The sequence below is a fragment of the Oryctolagus cuniculus genome, chromosome 13 (assembly GCF_051225735.1).
Source record: "Oryctolagus cuniculus isolate XC-2025 breed Fujian yellow rabbit chromosome 13, ASM5122573v1, whole genome shotgun sequence".
Lineage (NCBI taxonomy): Eukaryota > Metazoa > Chordata > Mammalia > Lagomorpha > Leporidae > Oryctolagus > Oryctolagus cuniculus.
In genome coordinates, this window is record NC_142879.1 from 38,364,436 (window position 1) to 38,389,352 (window position 24,917).

Below are 24,917 nucleotides of genomic sequence, written 5' to 3' on the forward strand. Positions count from 1 at the left end.
GTGTTACAATCCAAGAACTCTAGTATGTAACTTGTAACTGCAGTATGTTCTCAGGGTGAGCTTTCTGCGGTCTGGGAGGTTTTCCCAGGTAGGTAATGCTCTGGTCTTTATCTTAGGGCACTCCTCCAAATGCCCAGGGGCTACCCTCTACAATTTGTCTTTGTCTTGTTTTGTTTGGAAAGGCAGAGTGGTAATGAGAAAGCGAGAGAAAGATTGACCTTCCATCCACTGGTTCACTTCTCAAATGTCCACAACAACCAATTCTAGTGTTTGAGTTCTAGACATTTTAAAATATTTATTTTTGTTTTCATCTATTTGAAAGGCACAACAGAGAGAGAGAGAGAGAGAGAGAGAGAGAGAGAGAGAGGTGAGGATGGGGAGGAGGGTAGAGATGGAGAGAACTTCATCTCCCAGTGCCCTAAAGAGCCAGGGCTGGGTTAAGCCAAAGCCAGGAGCCCAGAACTCCATCCGAGTTTCCCATATGAGTGGCAGGGGCCCAAATCCTTGAGCCATCACCTGCTACCTCCCAGGATGCATCAGGAGGGAAGCTGGCTCAGAAGTGGAGGGGCTGGGACACGAAGCCCTACACCCATATGGAGCTTCCTAAGTACCAGCTTAACGCCCAGGGACTCAACAGGGACCCAACATGTGTATTTCTTTAAGAAAGGATTTTACTATGAACATTTTCCTCACATTCAGAGCCCTCTTCCTAATTAGTCTGACACACGAGGTCTCTAAAGTGGATTTCAATTCTGCCCCTCCAAGGAGTTGGGTAGCAGGGAGGCCCCCAGCCGGGGAGGGAGTGTGAGTTGGGAGTTGTGTGGCCTGTCAACTTGCCAGGCACTTCCACACCTGACTGGGCAGGAAAGTGCTGAGTCAGCAGTCAGAGCCGGAGCCTGTGGCCCTGAGCTCCCATGTATCCCAATACTCTTCAGAGCTGGCTAGAGAACAGCCGATTTTCCCTCTGTTAGGTAGGAAGTCAGTTATGAGCTTATGTGTGTGTGACATAAAAGCCTAAAGAGAAGACATCTATGTCCAGCATATGTATCTGCTGACAATGTTTCAGGGGCAGCCCAGTATTCGCATCCTGCCCTGCCCCCTTCTACCTGATAACCTGCCAGGTGGAGGTCCCCGCCCCTTCTGCCTGACAAATCTTCCACAATCTCCCAGGTGCAGCCCAGTATCTGCATTTCAAACACCCTGCTGCAGATCCCCATTCTCTAGAGGGTCCTGCTCACCCTTCCTCTGAACCCAGGATGGTGCCAGCTAGGCTTCCTCCTGTCTGATACCTTCAAGGGAAAACTCAGATAGGAGCTTCTTAATATTTACAGCCATAAAATCCTTTGTTTCAGGAAGAGATGTGTGAAGACAAAGACCCAGCTCCTTAAAACCCGCGCCCCCCCCCCCCAACCGGGCGGCCCTCTGCCTCTCTGCTGAGCCGCCCGCCTGGGGTACTCTCTCTACTCAACCATGTAACCTCGCCGCCGCCCCCTCCCCCCCAGTCCGAGCAACTGCGCACTCTCTCTCAGGTCCTTATGGGTGTCCCTCCCTAATACTTCCCACTACTCTCTGTCTCACGTCTGAATTCTTTCTTGCGTGAAGACAAGAACCCTGCATTTCTCCAGTAACACCACCACCATCACTCTGCCAGGCCCAGTTTAGGTCATGCAGAAGCCATCCTAGGAAAATGCAGGTGCAGGACACAGCCGGCCAACAAGAAAGGGATGACTGGCCTCGTCGTCAAAACGAGGCTCCCAGGGACCCAGCCAGAGCCCCTGCCTGTGAATGGCATCTCAGAGCCACTGAGGAGAAGAAGAAAAACAGGATGTGGCTAGCACTGCCTGCCAGCCAGCCTTATCTGCGAACCTGCCTCCCAGGCAGCCAGAGTGGCTGGGCGATGACCGAGCGCACTGCTGCTTGTCTCTGTGGGCTCTGACTGCTGGTTCCTGTGCCCTGGGAACTTGGGGTGTTGCAGCTGCTCAGGGTGCACCAGCGAAAGAGGAGAGCTCACAGCTGTTCCAGGCACAGCCGTGACTCCTTTGCTGCCCACACTCCTTGGCTGGTTTCTTCCTGATTTATTTATTTTTTTAAACCGTTATTTATTTTTTTATTTGAAAGGCAGAGTTACGAGGGGCGGGGAAGGGGACTGGTTGGAGACAGAGAAGACAGGGAGAGAGAGAGAGATCTTCCATCCTCCGTTCCACTCCTCAAATGGCCTCAATGTCTGAGGTTGGGAGAAGCTGAAGCTGGGAGCCAGGAACTCCATCCTGGTCTCATGTGGGTGGCAGGGACCCAAGCACTTGGACCATCGTGCACTGGTTTCCTTGGCACATTAGCAGGGAGCTGGATAGGACATGGGGCAACTGGGACTTACACAAGTGCTCATCTGGCATGCTGGCCCTTGCAGGCAGCTGCTTAACCCACTCAGGCAGGGTGCTGGCCCCCTGAGGTTAAACCATCATTTGCATCCCATATTGGAGCACTAATTCGAGTTCTGGCTGCTCCGCGTCAGACCCAATTCCTTGCTGATGCACCTGGGAAGGCAGCAGAGGATGGCCCAAGTGTTTGGGCCCCTTGCCATCCATGTGGGAGACCTGGATGGAGTTCCTGGCTCCTGGCTTTGGCCTGGTTCAGCCTTGGCTGTTGCAGTCCTTTGGGGAGTGGACCAGTATGGAAGCTCGCTTGCTCGCTTGCTCTCTCTCTCCTTCTCAGTCACTCTACCTTTCAGATACATAAGCAAATCTTTTTAAAAATTGTGTCAGAGGACATGTCACATCCAACACAACATTGTTCCCATTGTTAAGTGTAAAGTTCCATCGGTCTAAGCGCTGACTCCCTGTTGTGCAACTCATCTCCAGAAGGGACTGAAACTGGATCCCTGCTCCCTGCAGCCTCTGGCCGCGCCCCCCCCCCCCCCCCCCCCCGCCACCGTGCACTTTCTAACTCCGTGAATTTGCCTGGTGTGTTGAGGCTTTCAATCAGCAGAATCTTCACTGCGCACATCAATCTACACGACAAATATTTCCAGAGAGGCCTGTGGCACACTGCAGCAAGGACAAGCACCAGCCACGCAGGTGCAGTCATGCCCTCCCGGACTTACTTAGGTTTGGGTAATTTTCAACAGCCTGATTCACTCTCCCCGACCAGCTGGAGAGACCGGTGGGGCGGCTGCTGCTGCTGCTGCTGGAGAGGCTGTCCCAGGGCTGCCTCTTGGGGGCTGTGCCTGCGCCTGCCGCACACAGCTCCCTGGCTGCAGACGCTGGGACAGGACTGGGGCTGTGCTGCCTGTGCCTCCCGGAGGAGCCAACGCTAAGAACAAAGCAGGGTCTGGAAGCCACACATCTATGCATTTGGTGTTGCTCAGGTGGAGGTGACTTGGTTCTTTAATTACCTCTCCTGAATAAATATTTGTCCTAGGCCTGGAACAGCCAACATTAAACTGAGTTTTCACAGCTGACCTTGCCGTGAGCGTGTGAGAGAGGGAGAAGGAAACCTGTCAGCCCTCGGGACGGCGTCAGCACCCCACTCCGTGCGCCCACACCTTGCCTGTCAGCACCTGGGGTCTGGCCCCCGCTCGCCTCACCCAGGCCAGCCCTCCCCACAGCCTCCTCTGCACTCACTTCCTGTGGCACAGCCTCGCCAGGTGCTTTCTGCTCTGCAGGCCCAGGGCTGCTGCGTGCCCGGGCCTCTGTGCTCCCCCCGTGGGGCCAGCCTGGCTCCAGCACAGCCAGCCGATTCTTCCTCCTCAGCTCTCTTCTCAGACGTCTTCTCTCCACCTTTCCTCGTCTGCTGCCTGACGCTGGGTTTCACTAAGAACTGACCCCGAGACAGGAATCTCGGTCACAAGTGGCTCGTTTGGAGGGCAGTCCTGGGAGCGAGAAGTGGGCAGGAAAGGGTCAGAAAAGGCAGATGGCAGATGCATCTGCCCTGCAGGCAAGTGGGGCTGGGCCCTGCCTGGGACTTGGCCGCACAGGGGTTTGCCTTAGGGTAATTCATTAAGCCACAGATTTGCTGTGTGTTTTCTGGGCCTGAGTTGGTAGCCAGGATCTTTGTCAAAGGTTCTCTGAGAGGCTGGGAAGCTGAAGTGTGTGGTGGCCAACCCCTATCCCTCTTTGCTGGAAGCTGCCCCTGGGGACATTCCTAGGCTGCTAGGAGGAGGGGGGACCCAGGAAGGCCAGTCCACAAGGGGCACTATCCGGCAGACGGCTCTGCTGTGCCACCTTTCTCTGAATCCCAGGGGCCCCTCACTGGGCTGGCTCTGATCCCACCATCCTCTGCTTGTTCATGAAGAAAGTGACACAAGCACAGGGAAAGACTTGCCCAAGCAGCTCGCATTTGTGGCACCTGCTTACAATGCCTGTGCTGACTCCCATCAATGCACCTGGGAAGGCGGCAGAAGATGGCCCAAGAGCTTGGGGCCCTGCACCCACGTGGGAGGTCTGGAAGAGAAGCTCCTGGCTCCTGGCTTTGGTTTGGCCCAGCCCCGATCCTTGTGGCCATTTGGAGAGTGAACCAGCGGCTGGAAGATCTTTCTCTCTGTCTCTCCCTCTCTCTCAGTCACTCTACCTATCAGCAGGGCAAGTCTTAATCTCCTAGAAGTCCCTTTCTTTAGGGAAACAAAGCACAATTATGAAAAGCTTAAAGGTTTAAGGTCTAGATAATGCTTCACACATAGTCACAGGCAAAAAACAAGTGACTCAGGAAAGGAGAGAAGACTGAAGTGCTCTTAAGTACCGGTTTCGGTTAGCCCAAGAAAAGAGGCGGTTCAAAGGGCAGGGGTAGAATGATCGGCTGAGGTGCCACAAGGCAGTTCGCTTATGCACTTGGGGTTTTTGTTCACTTTATTTTTTTCTGTTGCTAAAGTAAATTGCAGCAATTCACAGAAAGGTGGCAAAAACAGTATCCAAGTCAGCCATCATCGCACCTCTCAAAGACAGCCTCGGTGGAGCAGGTGTTCAGCCTGGTGCCTAAGATGCCCAGTTCCCCAGTGTGCCTGGTTCCTGGACTACAGCTTCCCATCGAGATAGAGCCTGGCAGGCAAAGGTGCTGGCTCAAGTAATTGGGTTCCTGCCACCCATATGGGAGACCTAGATTGTACTCCTTACCCCTGTTTTCGGCTGGGCCCAGCTGCAGCCACTGTGGATATTTGGAAAATGAATCAGCAATGGGAACTCTGTTTTTCTGTCTCTCAAACAAATACGTAATAAAATGACAGGCTGAAGTGGGTGTGGGTGTGGGTGTCAGGTTCAAGTTGCAGCTTTGATTCCAATTCCATGCTGGCAGGCAGCAAGTAGCAGTCAAGTCCCTGCCACCCACATGGAGCACTGTGGCCTGGCCCAGTTCTAGTTGTGGTAAAATGAAAATAAAATTTACTGTGAAGCAGGTCCTCCTGTGCCCTCCACCCTGTCCTCCCCAGGACCCCAAGAGGGGAAAGGGCCCCAGGGTGGGAAAGCCCTGGGCAGAAGCTGAGCACTGGCCTTGGCCCTGCCACTGTCTCGTCCCAGTGTGCTGCTGCTGCATTGAGCCATGAGGAAACGGGGCGGGGTGGGGGGGGGGGAGTCTGGCCACCTGTCCGGAGGGGGAGGGACAGCTCCCTGCCTTTTTTTTTTTTTTTTTTTTTTAATCTGAAAGACGGTTACAGAGGAGAGAGAGAGAGAGAGAGAGAGCGAGCGCTCTTCCATCTGCAGGTTCACTCCCCAAATGGCTGCAGTGGCCAGAGCTGATCCAAAGCTAGAAGCCAGGAACCAGGAGCTTCTTCCGGGTCTCCCACATGGATACAGGGGCCTAAGGAGTTGGGCCATTCTCTGCTGCTTTCCCAGGTGCATTAGCAGGGAGCTGGATCAGAAGTGGAGCAGCTGGGACTAGAACCTATGCCCACATGGGATGCCAGCACTACAGGCTGGGGCTTTCCCGCTGTGTCACAGCACCGGCCCCTCCCTGAAGGACTTTCAAGCCCTGTCACAGGCAGCAGCTGGATGTTCTTTAAAATATTTTAGACAGAGAGAGAGAGAGAGAGAGAAAGGTCTTCCTTCCTCTGTTTCACCCCCCAAATGGCCACTACTGCCGGAGCTATGCTGATCCAAAGCCGGGAGCCAGGTGCTTCTTCCTGGTCTCCCATGCAGGTGCAGGGCCCAAGCACCTGAGCCACCCTCCACTGCTTTCCCAGGCCACAGCAGAGAGCTGGACTAGAACCCAGTGCCCATATGGGACGCCGACGCCACAGGCGGAGGATTAACCAAGTGAGCCATGGCGCTGGCCCCAGGTGGATGTTCTTATAACTACACCTTGTGCAATGTCAAGAGGTAGCCTTGGTGTTCCTCTGCCTAGCATGCTCTCCCCTGCAAAGCTGTGCTGCTCCATCCCACTCCCTTCATACATCCTGTGACCAGAGGCCAGCCAGGACCCACCTCTATACACAAGCGCCCCTTCTCACACACACTCAACCCTCCCACCGCCTGACCTCGCCTCCTCTTCACAGTGTGTCCCATGTGTTAGGTAAGTGTGTGCGCGGGCATACAGAGAGACACACGCATATATATGCACATTGGTTCATTAGCCCTGCTTCTTGGCACAGAGGAGGGACTCTGGCTTGGCTCATGGTCATTTGTCAATAGACACTTGTGAATGAATTAGTGAGGTCTCACTCACAGCACCACACGGTGTCCTGATGCTAATCAAAGTCACTGCAGTCACCTGAAATGACCTTGAATGGAGCTACCAGAGCATGTCCTAGGTCCCAGCTGGAAACAAAAACAGACTCCTTCAAGTTTTGAGCCCTGAGGGAATTCCCCCATCCCCCCAGCTTGGTGACACACTAAGCAGAGGTGAGGAAGGAGGGATCCTGGAATCCGTCCCTCACCCCTGCCGCTGCTTGATCACATGGTGTTCCCAGCCCAGGCCAGCCGGCCTCGCTTCTGACTTCAGAATGCCTTTCTGGCTCCTCTGCAGATTACAAAAAGTCTATGAGCCCTTGGAGCACACTTTACTTTGTCAGGTGCCAGCTCACCACATAGCCAGCCCACTGGGCTTGGCTCCAGAGGAGGGACAGGCAGAACTTTTTTTTTTTTTACTGTTTCGTACAATTCTCAAAAAATATATTTCGCACTGAGAACAAAGCAGGAACAAATGTACATCTGGGTTGTGTGTAATTCTTCAGGGCAAAATGCACTTGTACAGGGAGTTCAGGTTGGCAGGAGGCAAGAATGTACACACCTTGTGCTTGCTTTTGTTTAAGTGCGGCTTTAGCCAGCCACAGAAAATTACCTGGGTAATTTAGAACACAATCACTTTTACTTCAGCCAATTATTTCCGCAGAAAGTCCCCGCCCTCCCCCAACCAGTTGTCCTCAATTCTTTGAAAATATTTTTATGGGCCGGCGCCGCGGCTCACTAGGCTAATCCTCGGCCTTGCGGCGCCGGCACACTGGGTTCTAGTCCTGGTTGGGGCGCCGGATTCTGTCCCGGTTGCCCCTCTTCCAGGCCAGCTCTCTGCTGTGGCCAGGGAAGTGCAGTGGAGGATGGCTCAAGTACTTGGGCCCTGAACCCCATGGGAGACCAGGAGAAGCACCTGGCTCCTGCCATCGGATCAGTGCGGTGCGCCGGCCGCGGCGGCCATTGGAGGGTGAACCAACGGCAAAGGAAGACCTTTCTCTCTGTCTCTCTCTCTCACTGTCCACTCTGCCTGTCAAAAAAAAATTTTTTTATTATGAAACATATTATTAGAGCCCGGCTTTGTGGCATAGAAGGTAAAGCCACCACCTGCGGTGCCGGCATCCCCTATTGGCGCCAGTTTGAGTCTCAGCTGCTCCACTTCGGATCCAGCTCCCTGATAATGGCCTAGGAGAAGCAGCAGCAGATGGCCCAAGTGCTTGGGCGCTTGCACCCACCTGGGAGATCAAGAAGCTCCTGGCTCCTGGCTTCAGCCTGGCCCAGCCCTGGTTGCTGCGGCCATCAGGGGAGTGAACCGGCGGATGGAAGATCTCTGTCTCTCTCTCTCTGAAACTCTTTCAAATAAAAATACATAAGTAAATAAATCTTTTTAAAAATTGTTAATACAGAAGAGCATAAAATGTGTAGATACATTTTAAAATATACAATCAGGGTGGAGGGAGACCTGGACTAAGCCCATTTGGGAAATGAACCAGCGGCTGAGAGCTCTCTCTGTCTCTTTTCTGTGTCTCTCAAAGTCAATATGAATATGTGAACCCCACGTACCTACCATGGGATACGAAACAGGACCAGCACCTCAGAACGCCCCCAAGGAGACCCCATCACATCTCCCTCCCCAGTGTAGCTGTCACCCTGAACGCTGTGATAACTGCTCCTTTGCACTTCTTTTTCATGGTCTCACCTACATGTGAATCCCTAAAAAAAGATATTTCTCAGTTTGCAGCAAACGCAGACCTAGCTGCCTCAGGAAAAGGCAGTAGACCTGAGCAGAGGGTTGCGACAGAGCCTGCCTCCAGCTTTCCCCGCTCCCCAAACTGAGCAGCCAGGAACCCAGTGCAGGTCCCCTGTGGGTGGTAGGGAACCCGCTACTTAGCCATAGCCTGCTGCCTCCCGGGTGTCTGTCAGCAGGAGGCTGGGTGTGGAGCAGAGCCTGCGCTTAACTCAGGCCCTCTGACATGCGACACAGGTGTCTTAGGTGCTGGGCCCAACACCTGCCCCTGCTCTGGATGTTTCTCTCTGAAGTTGAAGGTTGAAGCAGATGTGCCTGGAAGGGACATCAGGTCAGGGTTCCCAGGTGGCGAGTGGGCCGGGCACACCTGGACATTCCGTGTTCATGTGTGAGGGCAGCAAGCTGGTCTGGGGTCATTACCCTCCGTGCCTCTGTCTCCTGGGCCTCGGCCGTCCTCCCACCAGCCCCTCCTCCTCTCTCCATGCCGCCTTCCATTTCTTTGATGTGACTTCCTCATTTTGGGGAGCCCATCCTTGATGCTTTCCTGCAACAGGAAGAGAGGCTGCAGACTCTCCCAGGATCTCTGGAGAAGATGATACTGGGTGAGATAGTCCTCTTTTTCTCCTTAATTAACATGCAATGTCTGTGCCATGTATGGGCACAGGGCGGTTTTTCAATGCATGTGTACAGGAAGTACTGCACTTAACATTTCCTCCCCTCAGCCCACCAGCTCCTCCCCTCCAGTTCTGCATAAAACACGCCCTAGGTTGCTGTGAGCGACAGTCACCCCGCTGTGCCGGGGAACACAGGACCTCCTGTGTTCCCTCCTCCTCAGGGTTCTGCTGTCCGTTATGCATCCCCCACCCCCCAACCTTCCTAGCCGCTAGGAATCACTATGGACGAATTGAGTCTTCCCGTGGGAGGGAGAACGCGTGGTATTTGTCTTGCTGTGTCTGGCTTACTTCACCTATTAGGATGTGCTCCTGTATCAGTCCTCAAGACAAGTTTCAACCCATTTTAAATATGGAAACAGTATCACGTCTCTTCTCTGTCCCCAGGGGAGAAAAACTAGAGATCAACAACAAAAGAAACCAGAATCGTACACAGGGGCGAGTGTTTGACTCAGAGGTTAAGATGCCCCTTGGGATGCCCGCATCCCACATAGGAGGGACCAGTCCCAGCTCTGCTTCTGATTCCAGCTTCCCCCTAGTGTGCAACCTGGAAGGCAGCAGGTGATGCTCAGTATTTGGGTTCCTGCGCCCACGTGAGAGCCCAGGAATGGCTTCTGAGTTCCCAAGCCCAGGCTATTGTGGGTTTTGGGAAGCAAACCAGCAGAAGGAAGATCTCTCTCTGTCTCTCTCTTTGCCTTTCTCTGTTTCTCTGCCTTTTAAGTAAAATGAAAATAAAATTAAAAAGTTAAATGTACAGGAACATAGAAAGTAAACACCATGGTACTGAATGAAGAAATCAAATCATTCGAAGTATCAAAAGGAAAATAAAAAAATTTCTTGGGGGGCTGGCATTGTGGGCAAAGCTACCATCTGCATCACTAGCAACCCAGCTCCCTGCTAACTAGCCTGGGAAAGCAGCAGAGGATGTCCCAAGTGCTTGGGCCCCTGCCACCCACATGGGAGACCTGGATGAAGTTCCTGGCTCCTGATCGGTCCAGGCCTAACTATTGCAGCCATGTGGTGAGTGATCTCTGTCTCTCCCTCTCTCTGTAACTCCGACTTTCAATATAAGTAAATAAATATTTTTAGAAAAAATTTTTGGAAGAGGTGCAGGCATTTGGCTTAGTGATTCAGACATCGTTTGGGATGTCTAATTCCATACTGGAGCACCCGGTTCAAGTCCTGGCTATTCCCCTTGTGATCCAGCTTCCTGCTAATACACCCTGAGAGGCAGCACGTGGTGGCTAAAGTACTTGGGTTCCAGTCATCCGTGCAATAGACACACAGATTGAGTACTGGGCTCCAGGTTTGTTCTGACCCACCACTGGCTGTGGTGAATTTGGGGAATGACCCAGCAGATCAAAGATTCTGTTTGTCTCTCTCCCACTCCCCTGGTCTTTCTTTCTCTTTCCTTCTTTCCTTCTTTCTTTCCTTCCTTCCTTCCTTCCTTCCTTCCTTCCTTCCTTCCTTCCTTCCTTCCTTCCTTCCTCTCTCTCTCTCTCTTTCTTTCTTTTAGACAGGCAGAGTTAGACGGAGAGAGAGAAAGAAAGGTCTTCCTTTTCCGTTGGTTCACCCCCCAAATGGCCGCTATTGAAGTAACACCTTGGCACTAGGGACTCCATTTTGGAGAACCTGAGACTCCATTCTGGGAAGGTGCCCCCCCCCCCCCCACCGGGAGACTCTGATCTGAAACTATGATCTAAAACAGTTGAACAATAGCAGTCCACGACATCACACTTGGCAGAACACAGAAACCCCCTAGCATGATCGCTCAAGCTTGGAAGTGGATAGGCTGCACCTGGGTTAATTTTTTTTTTTTTTTTTTTTACAGGCAGAGTGGACAGTGAGAGAGACAGAGAGAAAGGTCTTCCTTTGCCGTTGGTTCACCCTCCAATGGCCGCCACGGCCGGCGTGCTGCGGCCTGCGCACCATGCTGATCCGATGGCAGGAGCCAGGTACTTATCCTGGTCTCCCATGGGGTGCAGGGCCCAAGTACTTGGGCCATCCTCTGCTGCACTCCTGGGCCACAGCAGAGAGCTGGCCTGGAAGAGGGGCAACCGGGACAGAATCCGGCGCCCCGACCGGGACTAGAACCCGGTGTGCCAGCGCCGCAAGGCGGAGGATTAGCCTAGTGAGCCGTGTCGCTGGCCCATAAAAATGTAATTTGTCTATGTCCTACATATGATTAAAACCAATACCTGGATTAATGTCAAGATTATAATTGGAATTGTTAAGATTGTAATTGGTATTGTCAAGATTATAATTGATACTAGTTTTACATAGGTTTTAGGTCAGCTTGACCCCAGTAACCATGTATTCCCCTCCCGATTTTGTGGTTTTTGCCTTTATAAACCCTGTTGCTTTGGGCTTCAGGGTTGAGAGTTCTTTAGGGCATGAGCCCACTCTCCACTGCCGGCAATAAAGGACCATCAAATTTTATCAATGTGTGGTGCTCCTTTGTTTACACTTGCTCAGGTACAACACTACGGCTGGTGTGCTGCTGCCAGCGCTCTGTGCCGATCCGAAGCCAGGAGCCAGGTGCTTCCTCCTGGTCTCCCATGCAGGTGCAGGGCCCAAGCACTTGGGCCATCTCCACTGCACTCCCGGACCACAGCAGAGAGCTGGACTGGAAGAGGAGCAACTGGGACAGAATCCGGCGCCCCAACCAGGACTAGAACCCAGAGTGCTGGCGCCGCAGGCGGAAGATTAGCCTAGTGAGCCGTGGTGCTGGCCAGTCCCCTGGTATTTCAAATAAGATGAAAATAGAAAACAAAACAAAATCTTAGAACAAATGAAAATGGTGATACAACATGCCAAAACTTATGTGATACAGCAAAAACTGAACTAACAGGAAGGGTTATAGTAATAAGTGCGTACAATAAAAAAAATTGCAAATAACCTGATGATGGATCTCAATGACCTAGAAAAGGAAGAACAAACCAAAGCTACAATTAGCAGGCAGGATGATGTTCTTGTCTGGATCTGCAGAAACCAAAGAGGATGGAACCTTCTCGAACAGGAGGGTTAAGACCTGAGTCAGGAGGAACTCAAGTCAGCACAGCACTGGGCTGCTCCTGGAATGCCCTCGGAAGACACATGCGGAAAACATGTAGGCCCTGCAGCGAGGCACAAAGGGGAGCCTGTCTGATGCCAGGTTTCCAGGCCAGGGCCTCGGGCCTCTCTGGCAGCAGCACTACTGGAGCTTTATGGGGCAGTGTTGTTTCTGGGCGCTGAGGATACAAGAGATGGTGATGCCACATCTCAGTGGTTGTGAAACTCATTTACCCTTCTGCAATGTTGATTTTGAGAAAGTCCAAGCTAGCAATGAGCTCCCAGCGTCTGTAAGGAAGACCCACTGTCGGCCTAGCAGGCTCGGAGAGGCAGGGTGGTTGCAGTGAATACCTCCACCCCCTCTTTACAGCTTTCTGTCTTAGAGAATGCTCCTGTGGGCTAGGCTCTTAGCAGCAGATTTTTTTGTTTGTTTATTTCAAATAGGCTAATCAAAAAGTAAAATGCTTCTGTTCCTAATTTTAGAAATTTACTTATTTTTCATTTAATTTGAAAGGCAGAGAGACAGAGTTCTTCCATTGCTGATTCACTCTCCAGATGCCCACAACAGCCAAGGCTGGGCAGGCTAAAGCTAGTAGCTGGGGACTGAATTCTGGTCTCCCAACTTGAGCCACCACCACCATTGCCTCCCAGCGTGCTCATTAGCAGGAAGCTGGGATGGGAAGAGGAGGAGTCAGGACTTGAACCAGGCACCATCTGCTATGGGATGCTGGAGTCTCAAGTGGCTGTCATACCTGCAGTACCAAATGCCTACTCCAGAAAGTTTTTTTTTTTTTTTTCTTCTGCATGTCTGGACCACAGAGGGCTCCCCAGGGCCCCTCAGCCTGGGGGCAGGACTGCTGAAAGGCCTCTGACCAGCAGCAACTAAACACAAGGGAAGCCCTACCTCCTTAGCCTGCCTGGCATCTCCCCAGTCTCAAAGTCCCAGTTTGTAGAGTGCTGTGGGGTGTCCACCCAATCTCTCCAGTCTGTGCTTTGTGCCCTAGGATTCACTGTTCAATTGAAAAGCTACTTTGTTGTGGGGGAAGGCTTTTAGGCTAGTGGTGAAGATGCCCCGGTCCCATAGGAGTACCTGAATTCTACAGCTCATTCTGGTTCCTGACTTCAGCTTCCTGATAATGTGTACCCTGGGAAGCAGTGGCTGGATGGCTCAAGTGATTGGCTCCTTGCCATCCACATGGGAGACCTGGATTCAATTCAATTGGCCCAGCCCTGGCAATTGCAGGTATTTGGGGAGTGAACCAGTAGGTGGTTCACTCTCTCTGCTTCCTAGATTAAACCATTAATTTAAAAATGTTAAAGTTTCTAAGTTTGGGGCTGGCTCTGTGGCATAGTGGGTAAAGCCATTGCCTGAAGTGCCAGCATCCTATATGGGCACCAGTTCGAGTCGAGTCCCAGCTGCTCCACTTCTGATCCAGCTTCCTGCTAATGTATCTGGGAAAACAGCAGAGGGTGGCCCAAGTCCTTGGGTCCCTGAATCCACATGGGAGACCCAAAACAAGCTCCTGGCTCCTGGCTTTGGATTGGCCCAGCTCTGGCTGTTACGGTCATTTGGGGAGTGAACCAGCAGATGGAAGCGCTCTCGTGCGCGCGTGCTCTCTCTCTGCCTCTCTATAACTCTGCCTTTCAAACAAATAAATAAATCTTTAAAAAAAACTTTCTAAGTTCTTGATAAATGTCAAATGCTGAGCAGAGTTGCTGCCACCGAGACTCTTAGTTTGTAAGCAGCTGATGACAATGAGTACTGCAGCCAGTCTAGGTTGGCACAAAAAGCAGAGAGACTGGGCAAAGCTGCTCAGGAAACCCTGAAGGCCAAGCCGGCCATGCAGAGGGTAGGATGGAGGCATTCCAGGAAGTGGGTACATCTTGAGTAAAGGCTAAAGCAGTGAAAAGAAGTGGTGTTGCAGAGGAGGAGGGACAGGTGCCACAGGTGGGCTGTTGTCAGACGACAAAGGCCACTGAAGGACAGGTAGAGAAGCGGTGTGATTTTGGTAGGGAAACTGGTTTCAGAGTAAGAGATTGAACAGCTGATTGATAAGAGGCGACAGTCACAGTTGTGAAAGGCAATGAAAGTCTTAACTAGGTCAGCATATGGAAACAAAGGGAGCAGATTTCAGGAACATTTCTAAATCATAGATGACTTATGACCAATTAGAAGAGATGACAATGACAACGAGACTTCTAGGTGAGGTGATAAGGACTATGAGAAGCAGGGCGGGTAGCAGAGTTGGAAGGAAGCTCACAAGTATTGTTTGAGTTCCTCCATCTTGAGACTTACCTTGGTCTTGGAAGCCAGAAAGGCAGTGATAGAATATGGATCTTTTCTTGCCCTTATCTAAAGAAGGGGTCTTTGGGACAACCTTCCCTGAGTCTCTCTCTCCTCCCCTCAGGAGTAGGGCTTACTTGGCAGTGGGACCAACTTGCACAGTCAATATGTTATCTGTGGAACATTCCAGAAAGCAACATTTCCCCAGATAACCTTCCTATCTTAGAACACATCTCTGCAGTTGACATTCACAAAGGGACCTTTCCCAGGAAGACAGAACGGCACTCATGACAGGGTGACATAATCACAAAACTCCCTCCCTCACCAGCAGCCATGCATAAGGACAGCTGTGTGAAATGCGTCTTAGGGGAAAAGAGGAAGGGTGGCTAACTTATCCTCCCGACATGGCAAACTGTGTGCTTCTCAAATTTTTAAAAATTTATTTCATTTGAAAGGCAGAGTAAGAGAGCTCTCTCCCATCTGCTGGTTCACTCCCTCAAATGCCCACACAATGACCAAAACTGGGCTGAACCAGACATGGGATGCATGAGCCAGGAATTCAGTCCAGGGCTCCCATATGAATGGTAGGAGCCCAACTGCTTGGGCCAACACAGCTGCCTCCAAGTCTGCACTGGCAGGAAGCTTCGGTCAAGAGCCAGGATCAGGTACTGAATCCAGGTACTCTGGTGGGAGATGCAAGTGACTTAAATGGCAGCCTAACTGCTAGCCAAAAGCCTGCTACAGGAACTTAGTATTTTCTAGTTTATGATTTTTTTGAATTGTTTTGTGCAATTTTTTTTTTTTTTTTTTTTGGACAGGCAGAGTTGGACAGTGAGAGAGACAGAGAGAAAGGTCTTCCTTCTGTTGGTTCACCCCCCAAATGGCTGCTACGGCTGGTGCACTGCGCTGATCCAAAGCCAGGAACCAGGTGCTTCCTCCTGGTCTCCCATGTGGATGCAGGGACCCAAGCACCTGGGCCATCCTCCACTGCCTTCCCGGGCCACAGCAGAGAGCTGGACTGGAAGAGGAGCAACCGGGACTAGAACCCGGAGATCATATGGGATGCTGGCACCGCAGGCGGAGGATTAACCAAGTGAGCCACGGCACCAGCCCTGCAAGTTCTTTTCTTCATAAGTTTCCTAACCAACATCTTAGCCTAAACACCTACTCCCACCTTTGTTTTTATTTACTTATTATTTATTCTTAAAAGATTTATTTATTTGAGAGGCAGAGTTATAGAGAAAGGGAGATAGAGGTATCTTCTGCCAGCTGGTACACGCCCCAAATGGCCATGACTGGGGCTAGGCCAGGCCTAAGCCAGAAGCTTCTTCCAGGTCTCCCACGTTGGTGCAGGGGCCCAAAGACCTGGGATACCCTTCCTTGCTTTCCCAGGAACAACAGGGAGCTGGATTGGAAGTGGAGCAGCCGGGACTTGTACTGGTGCCATATGGGATGCTGGTGCTTCAGGCCTTGGCTTTAACCCACTGAATCACAGCGCTGGCCCCTATCATTAAAGTTTTGAAAGGAAGAGTTATAGAAAGACATCTTCCATCTGCTGGTTCACTTCCCAAATGGCTGCAACAACTGTGGCTGGGCCAGGGTGAACCAGAAGTCACGAATTCCATCCAGGTCTCCCACAGGGGTGGCAGGAGCCCAAGCACTCAGGCCACTTTCTGCCGCTTTCCCAAGCACATCAATAGGGAGCTGGATCAGAAGTGGAGCAGCTGGGACTTGAATTGGCCACTTATGGGATGCAAATGGTCCCAACATCAACTGGGAACACTAAAGAGAACACGTGGCAGTGTCTGGTACATGGATCACGAGCAATCTGCACTATAAGATTAGTTGTTCAGTTTTCTGCCCAGTAACTGCCTGCTGTTCCCATTTATGAGAAAAACAGGCAGGGGCAGGGCTGTGGCATAATAGTCTAGGCCTCTGCTTGCAGTGCTGGCATCCCATATGGGTGTTGGTTCAAGTTCTGGCTGCTTAACTTCTGATCCTGCTCTCTGCTATGGCCTGGGAAAGCAGTGGAAGATGGCCCAAGTGCTTGGGCCCCTGAACCCATGTGGGAGACCTGGAAGAAGCTACTGGCTCCTGGCTTCGGATTGGCACAGCTCTGCCTGGTGCTACAGGCAGAGGCTTGGCCCACTATGCCACAGTGCCGGCCCCTATGTTTTACTTTTGAACCCTACTACTCAAATTAGCTAACTTTCGTATTATACAGTCATGGTTTTTCACTGGTGCTCCTCTCCTGGGATGTTAACACTCCTTCATGTCCCATTCACTGGGTACTGTGATACCTGGATCAGACGTCTGTATTCTCCAAACTCCTCAAAAAAAAGGACCAAATATTACCACCTTTTATAACTTTTTTATTTATCAGTACTTTCTCCACTTTATAAATTACATTAGAAGTAGCCTAAACATTTTTATTGAACAGGATGGCATAAAAATTTAGGAAGAAAAGTCAATAATCAGACCCATCTATACAGTCTTAGCATATATTGTGAGCAACCCTGTCAACGATGTGACATTGCATGACACAAATTAACCCCCTCAGAAAGTACCAGCTAGGGACCTGTCAAGGAGACAGAGGCCAGCACAAAGGGCCAGATTTGTGACAATGTAAACATCAAACAAGAATAATAAACTTTGAAAGAATACTAATCCTCACACTTGAATTTGATCAAGCACAGAACATTACCTAATTTCAAAGTTATGTTCCCACAAAAACTGTATAAAGTACAAAGGGAAAAAGAAGGGGTAGCTATTTGGTGCAGTGTTTAAAACACGGCTTGGGATACCTGCATCCCACACTGGAGTGGCTGGGTTTGACACCTGGCTCTGCTTCTGATTCCAGCTTCCCGCTAATGTACACCCGGGGAGGCAGCAGGGGATAGCTCAAGAACTTGGGTCCCTGTCACCACAAGGGAGACCTGAATTGAGTTCTGGGCTCCTGGTTTCTGCCTGGCCCAGTCCTCCCTCTTGAGGGGATTTAGGGAAGATCTGTCCGTGTCTGTCTGTCTCTTCCTTTCAAACAAATGAAAATAACTGTTCTTAAATTTAAAAAAAAAAAAAAAAAAAAACAAAAAAAAAACAAAGGAAAAAGGAGTAATTTTGCAGAGTGAGAGGGCGGGCAGAAGCATCTTAGTCAAGTGCTCAGGTGAATACCACAGTACTGGGACTAATTGAAATTGCACGCCAGCTGATAAAATGCAGAGAACACGGCGTTGCTTCGTGGTAATCCTGATAAAGATGCTTTACTTGAGCCTAATCTTGAGGAACATCGCAATCCACATGGAAGGCATTCTACTAAGCAACTGGCCTGTAACGTCCAAGTGAAGCTGGAGGACCCACTCCAGACTTTAACAAGACCAAAGAGACACAGCAGCTAATTGCAATGACTAACTGTGAAGTGGACACTATGAGGACAGCAACGTAACGGTATGAACTTCCTGATTTTTGATGACTGGGTGGGTGGGAGACTTCCAGTGTGCAGGCAGTACACAATAACGTATACAGGGTGGGGGGTGGGGCATCAGGTTAGCTAGCTGCTTATTCTCAGATGGTTCCGGAGAAAAATTCTTTGTAACTTTTCTGGATGGTTGAGATCACTTATGATAAAAATTCTACTTGAAAAAGATTTATTTCAGCAGTTTAAAAAACTCTTTTTTCTTAAAGAGGAAGTGAGGCTGTTTTCACATGGATAGAGTCTTCAGTCCCAGGTGGCCTTATTAACTTGAAAATGCATTTCCGAGCGGGGCCACGCCTGTGAGATGCTGAGCACGTGAGGGCCGGAAGCGTCACCGGGTGAGGGAGCGCTGCAGAGCGTCATACATCATTTGATCCTGGTGAGGGGAGAGAACACAGAGCTGATCACTGCTGCTCACGGGCTGGACGGTGCAACCCCTGAAACGCAAGCGCCCGAGTCCCGAAGTCCAGGACCTCAGAATGTGGCCAGCTCCACAGGCAGGACCCGGCTGAGATGAGTTATGGGGGTGGCCCCAAACCCAGTGTGAGCGGTGCCCTTCTACGATGGAGAACTTCACTAGACAGGCACAGAGGGAAGAGACTGCAGACCCAGGGAAAACACGGTCACCTGCCAGGCAAGAGGCCTCAGGAAACCCAACCCCGACAACACCCAGGTCACGACGTGACATGGTCTCCAGAACTGAGAGCAATTTCTGTTGGTTAATCCGCCTAGTACTCTGCTATGGCAACCTAGCTGACTGAGCCACAGTGTAAGACAACTGATTTGACCCTGCTCCAAGGAAATCCTGTGCCTTCACAACTAGAGATTCACGTTTGTGGTAATAACCAGGTCAAAAGTTCCTAGGTCGCTATCAAATCTGTGAAGAAAGCAATGTTTTATTTATTTATTTACTTAAATATGTATTTGTTTATGTGAAAGTCAGTTACACAGGGAGAAAGAGAGTGAGAGAGAGGAGAGTTAGAGAGAGATCTTCCATCTGCTGATTCACTCCCCACACAGCCACAATGGCTAGGGCTGGGCAAGGCTGAAGCCAGGAGATTCTTCTGGGTCTCCCACATGGTTGCAGAGATCCAAGCACTTGGGCCATCTTCTGCTGCTTTTCTCAGGCTATTAGCAGGGAGCTGGATTAGAATGAAGCAGCTGGGTCTTGAACCAGGGCCCACATGGGATTCCAGCATTGCAGATGGTGGCTTAACCTGTTATACCACAGCACTGGCCCCAAAAGCAACTTTTTAAACTGTGGTCAATCCAAATGGAATTGGGGGGCAAAAGGAAATAATTTTATATAAATTATGTATTGGGAATATATTCCTGAGTTTCCTAGTCTGTTCTGGATTCAGTCAATTTCTGTGCCACAATGTTTCAATTGTTAAGGCTCGAAGAATGTATTAGTTTCCTAGGTCCCGCCTCAGGTCGTTTCCGCAGTTTTTTGAGCTACTCTTGTTTGTTTACTTCTCCATACCATCTTTAGGCTAAACCTGCCTGGTATCAAAACCAAAACAAGCAAAAAGTAAAGTAAAAAACCAAAGAGTAAGACCGGTGCCACGGCTCACTTGGCTAATCCTCCACCTGCGGCACTGGCTCCCCGGGTGGTTCTAGTCCCGGTTGGGGCGCCGGATTCTGCTCTGGTTGCTCCTCTTCTAGTCCAGCTCTCTGCTGTGGCCCGGGAAGGCAGTGGAGGATGGCCCAACTGCTTGGGCTCTGCACCCACGTGGGAGACCAGGAGGAAGCACCTGGCTCCTGGCTTTGGATTGGCGCAGTGCCGGCCGCGGCAATTTGGGGGGTGAACCCACAGAAGGAAGACCTTTGTCTCTGTCTCTCTCTCTCACTGTCTAACTCTGCCTGTCAAAAAAATAAAAATAAAAATAAAAATAAAAATAAAAATAAAAATAAAAATAAAACGAAACAAAAAAACAGAGTAGAGCCAGAAAATAAGTTTGAACAATTCCAAAGGGCCTTGCAGCACTTCAACTTCTTTGACTGCCAGCCTGGGAAAAGTCAAATGCACAAGACTGTCCAGCACTGCCGTAGGGAACAGCCAATAGGTCTGAACAAGAAGCTCGGTTTGCAGCACCACCTGCTAGAAAATGTGGAGAACCAGGCAGTGTGCAGACACCCCCAGGAAACTTAGCTGCATTCATGGAGGCTAGCGACAGTGTTCTGTCAAGTGGATACGTTTTTTACTTTAAAAAAGCCCAAAACCAGACAATAGAATCAACTATGATTTACTCGTCTATGAAGTGACATATATTAGATGGAGAATTTGGCTTTGTTGAGGGAAAAAAATAAAGAACACAGCTGAGATGAACACCTCTGAATTCCAAGAGGCACCTGGCAAACAGTCCATCTTACTTGTTGGGGAACTGATTATGACAAATCACGAGCCTGTTAAGACTTTATGTGGACCACTATGGGACACAACCTTTCTCCCTAGACATTAGATCCAGGCAGGAACTTCAGATAGTGCCTAACAAACCAGAAGCAGACTGGGAGGTGTGAGGACACAGGCAGAATGTTTGCTTACAGCCTGTACCCCACCTGAACCTGGCATTGAGGATTTACTGGGCCAGGGAACAGATTTCTACATTTGCCCTCCAAACAAGATCATGCTGCTGTCAGCGGATTGCTGGGCATGAAATCTACTTGACATGCTGTTTCTGTGCACGCTAAATTAAGAATCATGTACCATCCGGGAGGCATGTGCTGTAAGGAAAAACACAGTGGTTGCAAATTTACAAGCAAAAAATAAGCAAAGGTGATAAAATGTTGAAAAAATGAAGATTAAATCTTAATTACCATAACATGCCAAAATTTAGGAATCGGGCCAAGGTGATTCCAAATGTTGCATGACAAATTTGTAGTACTCTATAGCAAAATTGCTTAAGCAATACATTTGGAAGCTTCTCAAAACTGAAGCAAGCAAATATAAGCAAATAAATTCCTATACAGATGATCTTTTTCAAGATAAAGAAAGCAAAGTGGCAAATAAGTATTCCAAGGTTAATATATAAAAGGCAGAATGACAGATCTTCCATCTGCTGGTTCATTCCTCAAATGCCTAGGATGGGGCTAGGACAGACTCAAGCCAGGAGCCAGGAACTCCATCTGGGTCTCTTACAGGAGTATCAGGAACCCAAACCCTTGGGCCATCACCTGTTGGCTCATCGGCACATTAACAGGAAGATGGATTGGAAGTGTGGAGTAACCTAGAACTCAAATCAGGCATTACGACAAGGGATATGAGAATTCCAAGTAGCGACCTGACCTCCCCCAAAACTCAGTATTTTTAAGATGTCTGTTCTCCAAACTGATCTACAGATTCAATGCAATCCCATACAAAATCCCAGCTGGCTTTAGTTGGTAGAACTTGATAAACTGACTGAAAATATTATATGGAGGTACAAAGAGCTTAAAATCGACAAAAAAATTCTTTTTGGGAAAAAACAAAATTTGGAGCACTTAAGCTATCTGATTTCAAGACTTATGGTAAAGGAAGACCTTTCTCTATCCTCTCTTCCTGTCAAAAAAAAAAAAAAAAAAAAAAAAAAAAGGCAACCAGATAGTGACATAAAGATGGATATAAAGATCAAAGAAGTGAATAGAGTGCAGAAATACAGTCACATATTTATGATCATAAACAACTGAGTTTTAAAAACGGGCATGGGGGCTGGCGCTGTGGTTCAGTGGGTTAATACCCTGGCCTGATGCTCTGGCATCCCATATGGGCGCCAGTTCTAGTCCCAACTGCTCCTCTTCCGATCCAGCTCTCTGCTATGGCCTGGGAAAGCAGTAGAAGATGGCCGAAGTGCTTGGGCCCCTGCACCCACGTGGGAGACCCGGAATAAGCGCCTGGCTCCTAGCTTCAGATCAGCGTAGCTCTGGCTGTTGCAGCCATCTGGGGAGTGAACCATTGAATGGAAGACCTCTCTCTCTCTCTCTCTCTGCCTCTCCTCTGTATAACTCTGACTTTCAAATAAATAAATAAATCTTAAAAATAAAAATGGGCATGATAACTCAATGAGGAAAGGAACATCTTTTCAACAAAGAAGGCCAGAGAAATCAACCACACAGAAAAAAGGAAACACAAATACATATAAAAATTACAGTTGGGGGCTGGTGCTATGGCATAGCGGGTAAAGCCACTGCCTGCAGTGCCAGCATCCCATATAGGAGCTGATTTGAGTCCCAACTGTTCCACTTCTGATCCAACTCTCTGCTATGGCCTGGGAAAGCAGTACAAGATGGCCGAAGTTCTTGAGGCCCTGCACTTGAATGGGAGACCTGGAAGAAGCACCTGGCTCCTGGTTTTGGATAGGCCCAGCGCTGGCCATTGCGGCCATTTAAGGAGTAAACCAGCAGATGGAAGACCTCTCTCTCTCTCTCTCTCTCTCCACGTCTCTCTGTAACTCTGTCTTTTCAAATAAATGAAATAAATTTTAAAAAAAATTATAGTCGGTCTTCTATCCTCACAATGCATGAGTTCCTCATCCATGGATTCAACTAACTGTAGATCAAGAACATTCAAAACCAAAACTATGAACCTGTACTCAATATTCTTGGTTTTTTTTTTGTTTTTTTTTTTTTTTGAAGACTTATTTGAAAATCAGAGTTAGAGAGAGAGAGAGAGAGAGACATCTTCCATCTGCTGGTTCACTGCCCAGATGGCTGCAATGGCCAGGGTTGTGCAAGGCTGAAGCCAGGAGTCAAAACCTTCATCTGGGTCTCCCATGTGGGTTTTTTGACAGGAGTCCTTGGGCCATTTTCAGGGGTGCCTGAAGCCAGCAGCTGGGAACTCAATCCAGTTCTTCCACGTGTATGGCAGTATCCCAACTACTAGAGCCATCACTGCTTTCTCCTAAGATCTGTATTAACAGGAAGCTAGAAATGGGAGATGAAAATTGAACTCAGGTACTCTGATAGGGCACACTGGCCTCCTAAGCAGTGGATTAACTGCCAAGCCAAAAACCTGCCCCATGACTTTTTCCCCATCATAATTTCCTCAACAACATAGTATAACTATTTTCATAGCATTTATATTGCACTAGGAGAATATACATAGATTATATGAAAATACCATACCATTTTATACAAGGGATTTGATCACATCTGTTGATTTTGGTATCTCTGGGGGTCCTGGAACCAATTCTTCACAGATACAGAGGGAAATGTGAAATGGATCATAGGCCTACATGTAAAAGCTAAATCTATAAAACTTCTTAAAGATTTTCTTTTCAGTGAACTTGGATAGAAAAATTTCTTGTAACCGAAACATAAAAACCATAAAAGAAAAATTATAAATTGGGCTAGCTAAATGAAAAAAAAAAATCTATTCTTCAAAAGATGGTTTCAGAGTATAAAAAGATCACAGATAAGGACAAAATATTCCTCTCTCTATATATATAAATATTTTTTTTGACAGGCAGAGTTAGACAGTGAGAGAGAGAGAGACAGAAGGTCTTCCTTTTTCGTTGGTTCACCCCCCAAATGGCTGCTACGGCCGGTGCGCTAAGCCAATCCGAAGCCAGGAACCAGGTGCTTCCTCCTGGTCTCCCATGCGGGTGCAGGGCCCAAGCACTTGGGCCATCCTCCACTGCCTTCCCAGGCCACAGCAGAGAGCTGGACTGGAAGAGGAGCAACCAGGACAGAATCCGGCACCCCAACCAAGGCTAGAACCTGGCATGCCGGCGCCAGAGGCGGAGGATAAGCCAAGTGAGCTGCGGTGCCGGCCCTCAATATATATTTTTGACAGATAGTTAGACAGTGAGAGAGAGACAGAGAGAAAGGTCTTCCTTCTGTTGGGTCACCACCCAAATGGCCACTGTGGCCGGCGTTGCGCCGATCCAAAGTCAGGAGCCAGGTGCTTCCTCCTGGTCTCCTATGCGGGTGCAGGGCCCAAGCATTTGGGCCATTCTCCACTGCCCTTCCAGGCCACAGCAGAGAGCTGGACTGGAAGAGGAACAACTGGGACTAGAACCTGGCACCCATATGGGATGCTGGTGCTGCAGGAGGAGGATTAACCAAGTGAGCTACAGCGCCAGCCCCCTTCAATATATATTTTTGACAAAAGGAATTCAATCATAAAGAGAAAATATTCAATTTAAAAAAATGGTTTTTAAAGAGCAAAGATGAGAATAGAAAACAAGATTTCCAAATGACCAATTGCATATGTAAATATGCTCCACATTTATGTATTTGGAAATGTAAATTTAAACTACATGGAGAATGGCTAAAATTAAGGTCTGACAATATTCAAGTGTCGGGCTGGCGTTGTGGCGCAACCGGTTAAGCTGGCGTCACAGCCAGTTAAGTCCCAGCTGCTTTACTTCTGCTCCAGTTCCCAGCTAAGGCACCTGGGAAATCAGTGGAGGATGGCCCAAGTCCTTGGGTCCCTGTACCCATGTGGGTGACCGAGATGGAGTTCCGGGTTCCTGGCTTTAGCCTGGCCCAGCCCTAGTCATGCAGTCATTTGGGGGAATGAACCAGCAGATAGAGGATCTCTCTGTCCTTCCCTCTCTCTCTCTGTAACTCTGACTTTCAAATAAATAAATCTTAAAAAACAAAACAAAAAACCATTTCTGCTTTTAATAAGACCATGTTTTATTCAAAGATGTTCGGTAAAATGAAAACATTTTCTTTGGTATACCAAAAATGCTTGTGAGGTGAAGGTAGCTACTGTTTCTCCCAATGGGAGACACACACAGTTCGGGTCTGACTTTAGCTGGAAAGTCACATGCTAAAAGATACCACTGCCAACTCCAGCAACTTAAATGCATATTTATTTTAATAAAAAGTGGCACTGAGAAATACCAACTCAATTCGTGCAACTCTTCTGGACTACAACTTCGTTTCCACCCAATAATTGTAACCAGACTTGCTGAGCCTCAGGTCATAAATGGCTAATGATGTAAAGGAAGGAATTTTAGGACAGTCAATACACAAGTTCTCACGTCTAGGAGTGTGGAAGCAGTGTAATACCAAGTGAACACACTTCCACAATGATAGGCAATATCAATATTGCTCC

General features: G+C 49.2%; 1 protein-coding gene across 12 annotated transcripts in view; it reads right to left on the reverse strand.

The window, feature by feature from the left end:
• NVL (nuclear VCP like) overlaps positions 1 to 24,917 on the reverse strand; it is a 109,951-nt gene that overhangs the window by 4,206 nt on the left and 80,828 nt on the right. For 10 of the 12 annotated variants that reach the window (XR_016218883.1, XR_011381469.2, XR_016218882.1 and 7 more), the window contains one exon: positions 16,755 to 18,251. The exons of the other annotated variants lie outside the window; for them this stretch is intronic. Coding sequence is in view for 4 of the 10 variants with exons in the window: in XM_008268360.5 (XP_008266582.1) it covers positions 18,207 to 18,251 (45 nt within the window). In the remaining 6 variants the exon portion in view is untranslated. Of the gene's footprint in view, positions 1 to 16,754; positions 18,252 to 24,917 lie in introns of those variants that run through there. 12 annotated transcript variants of the gene reach the window in all.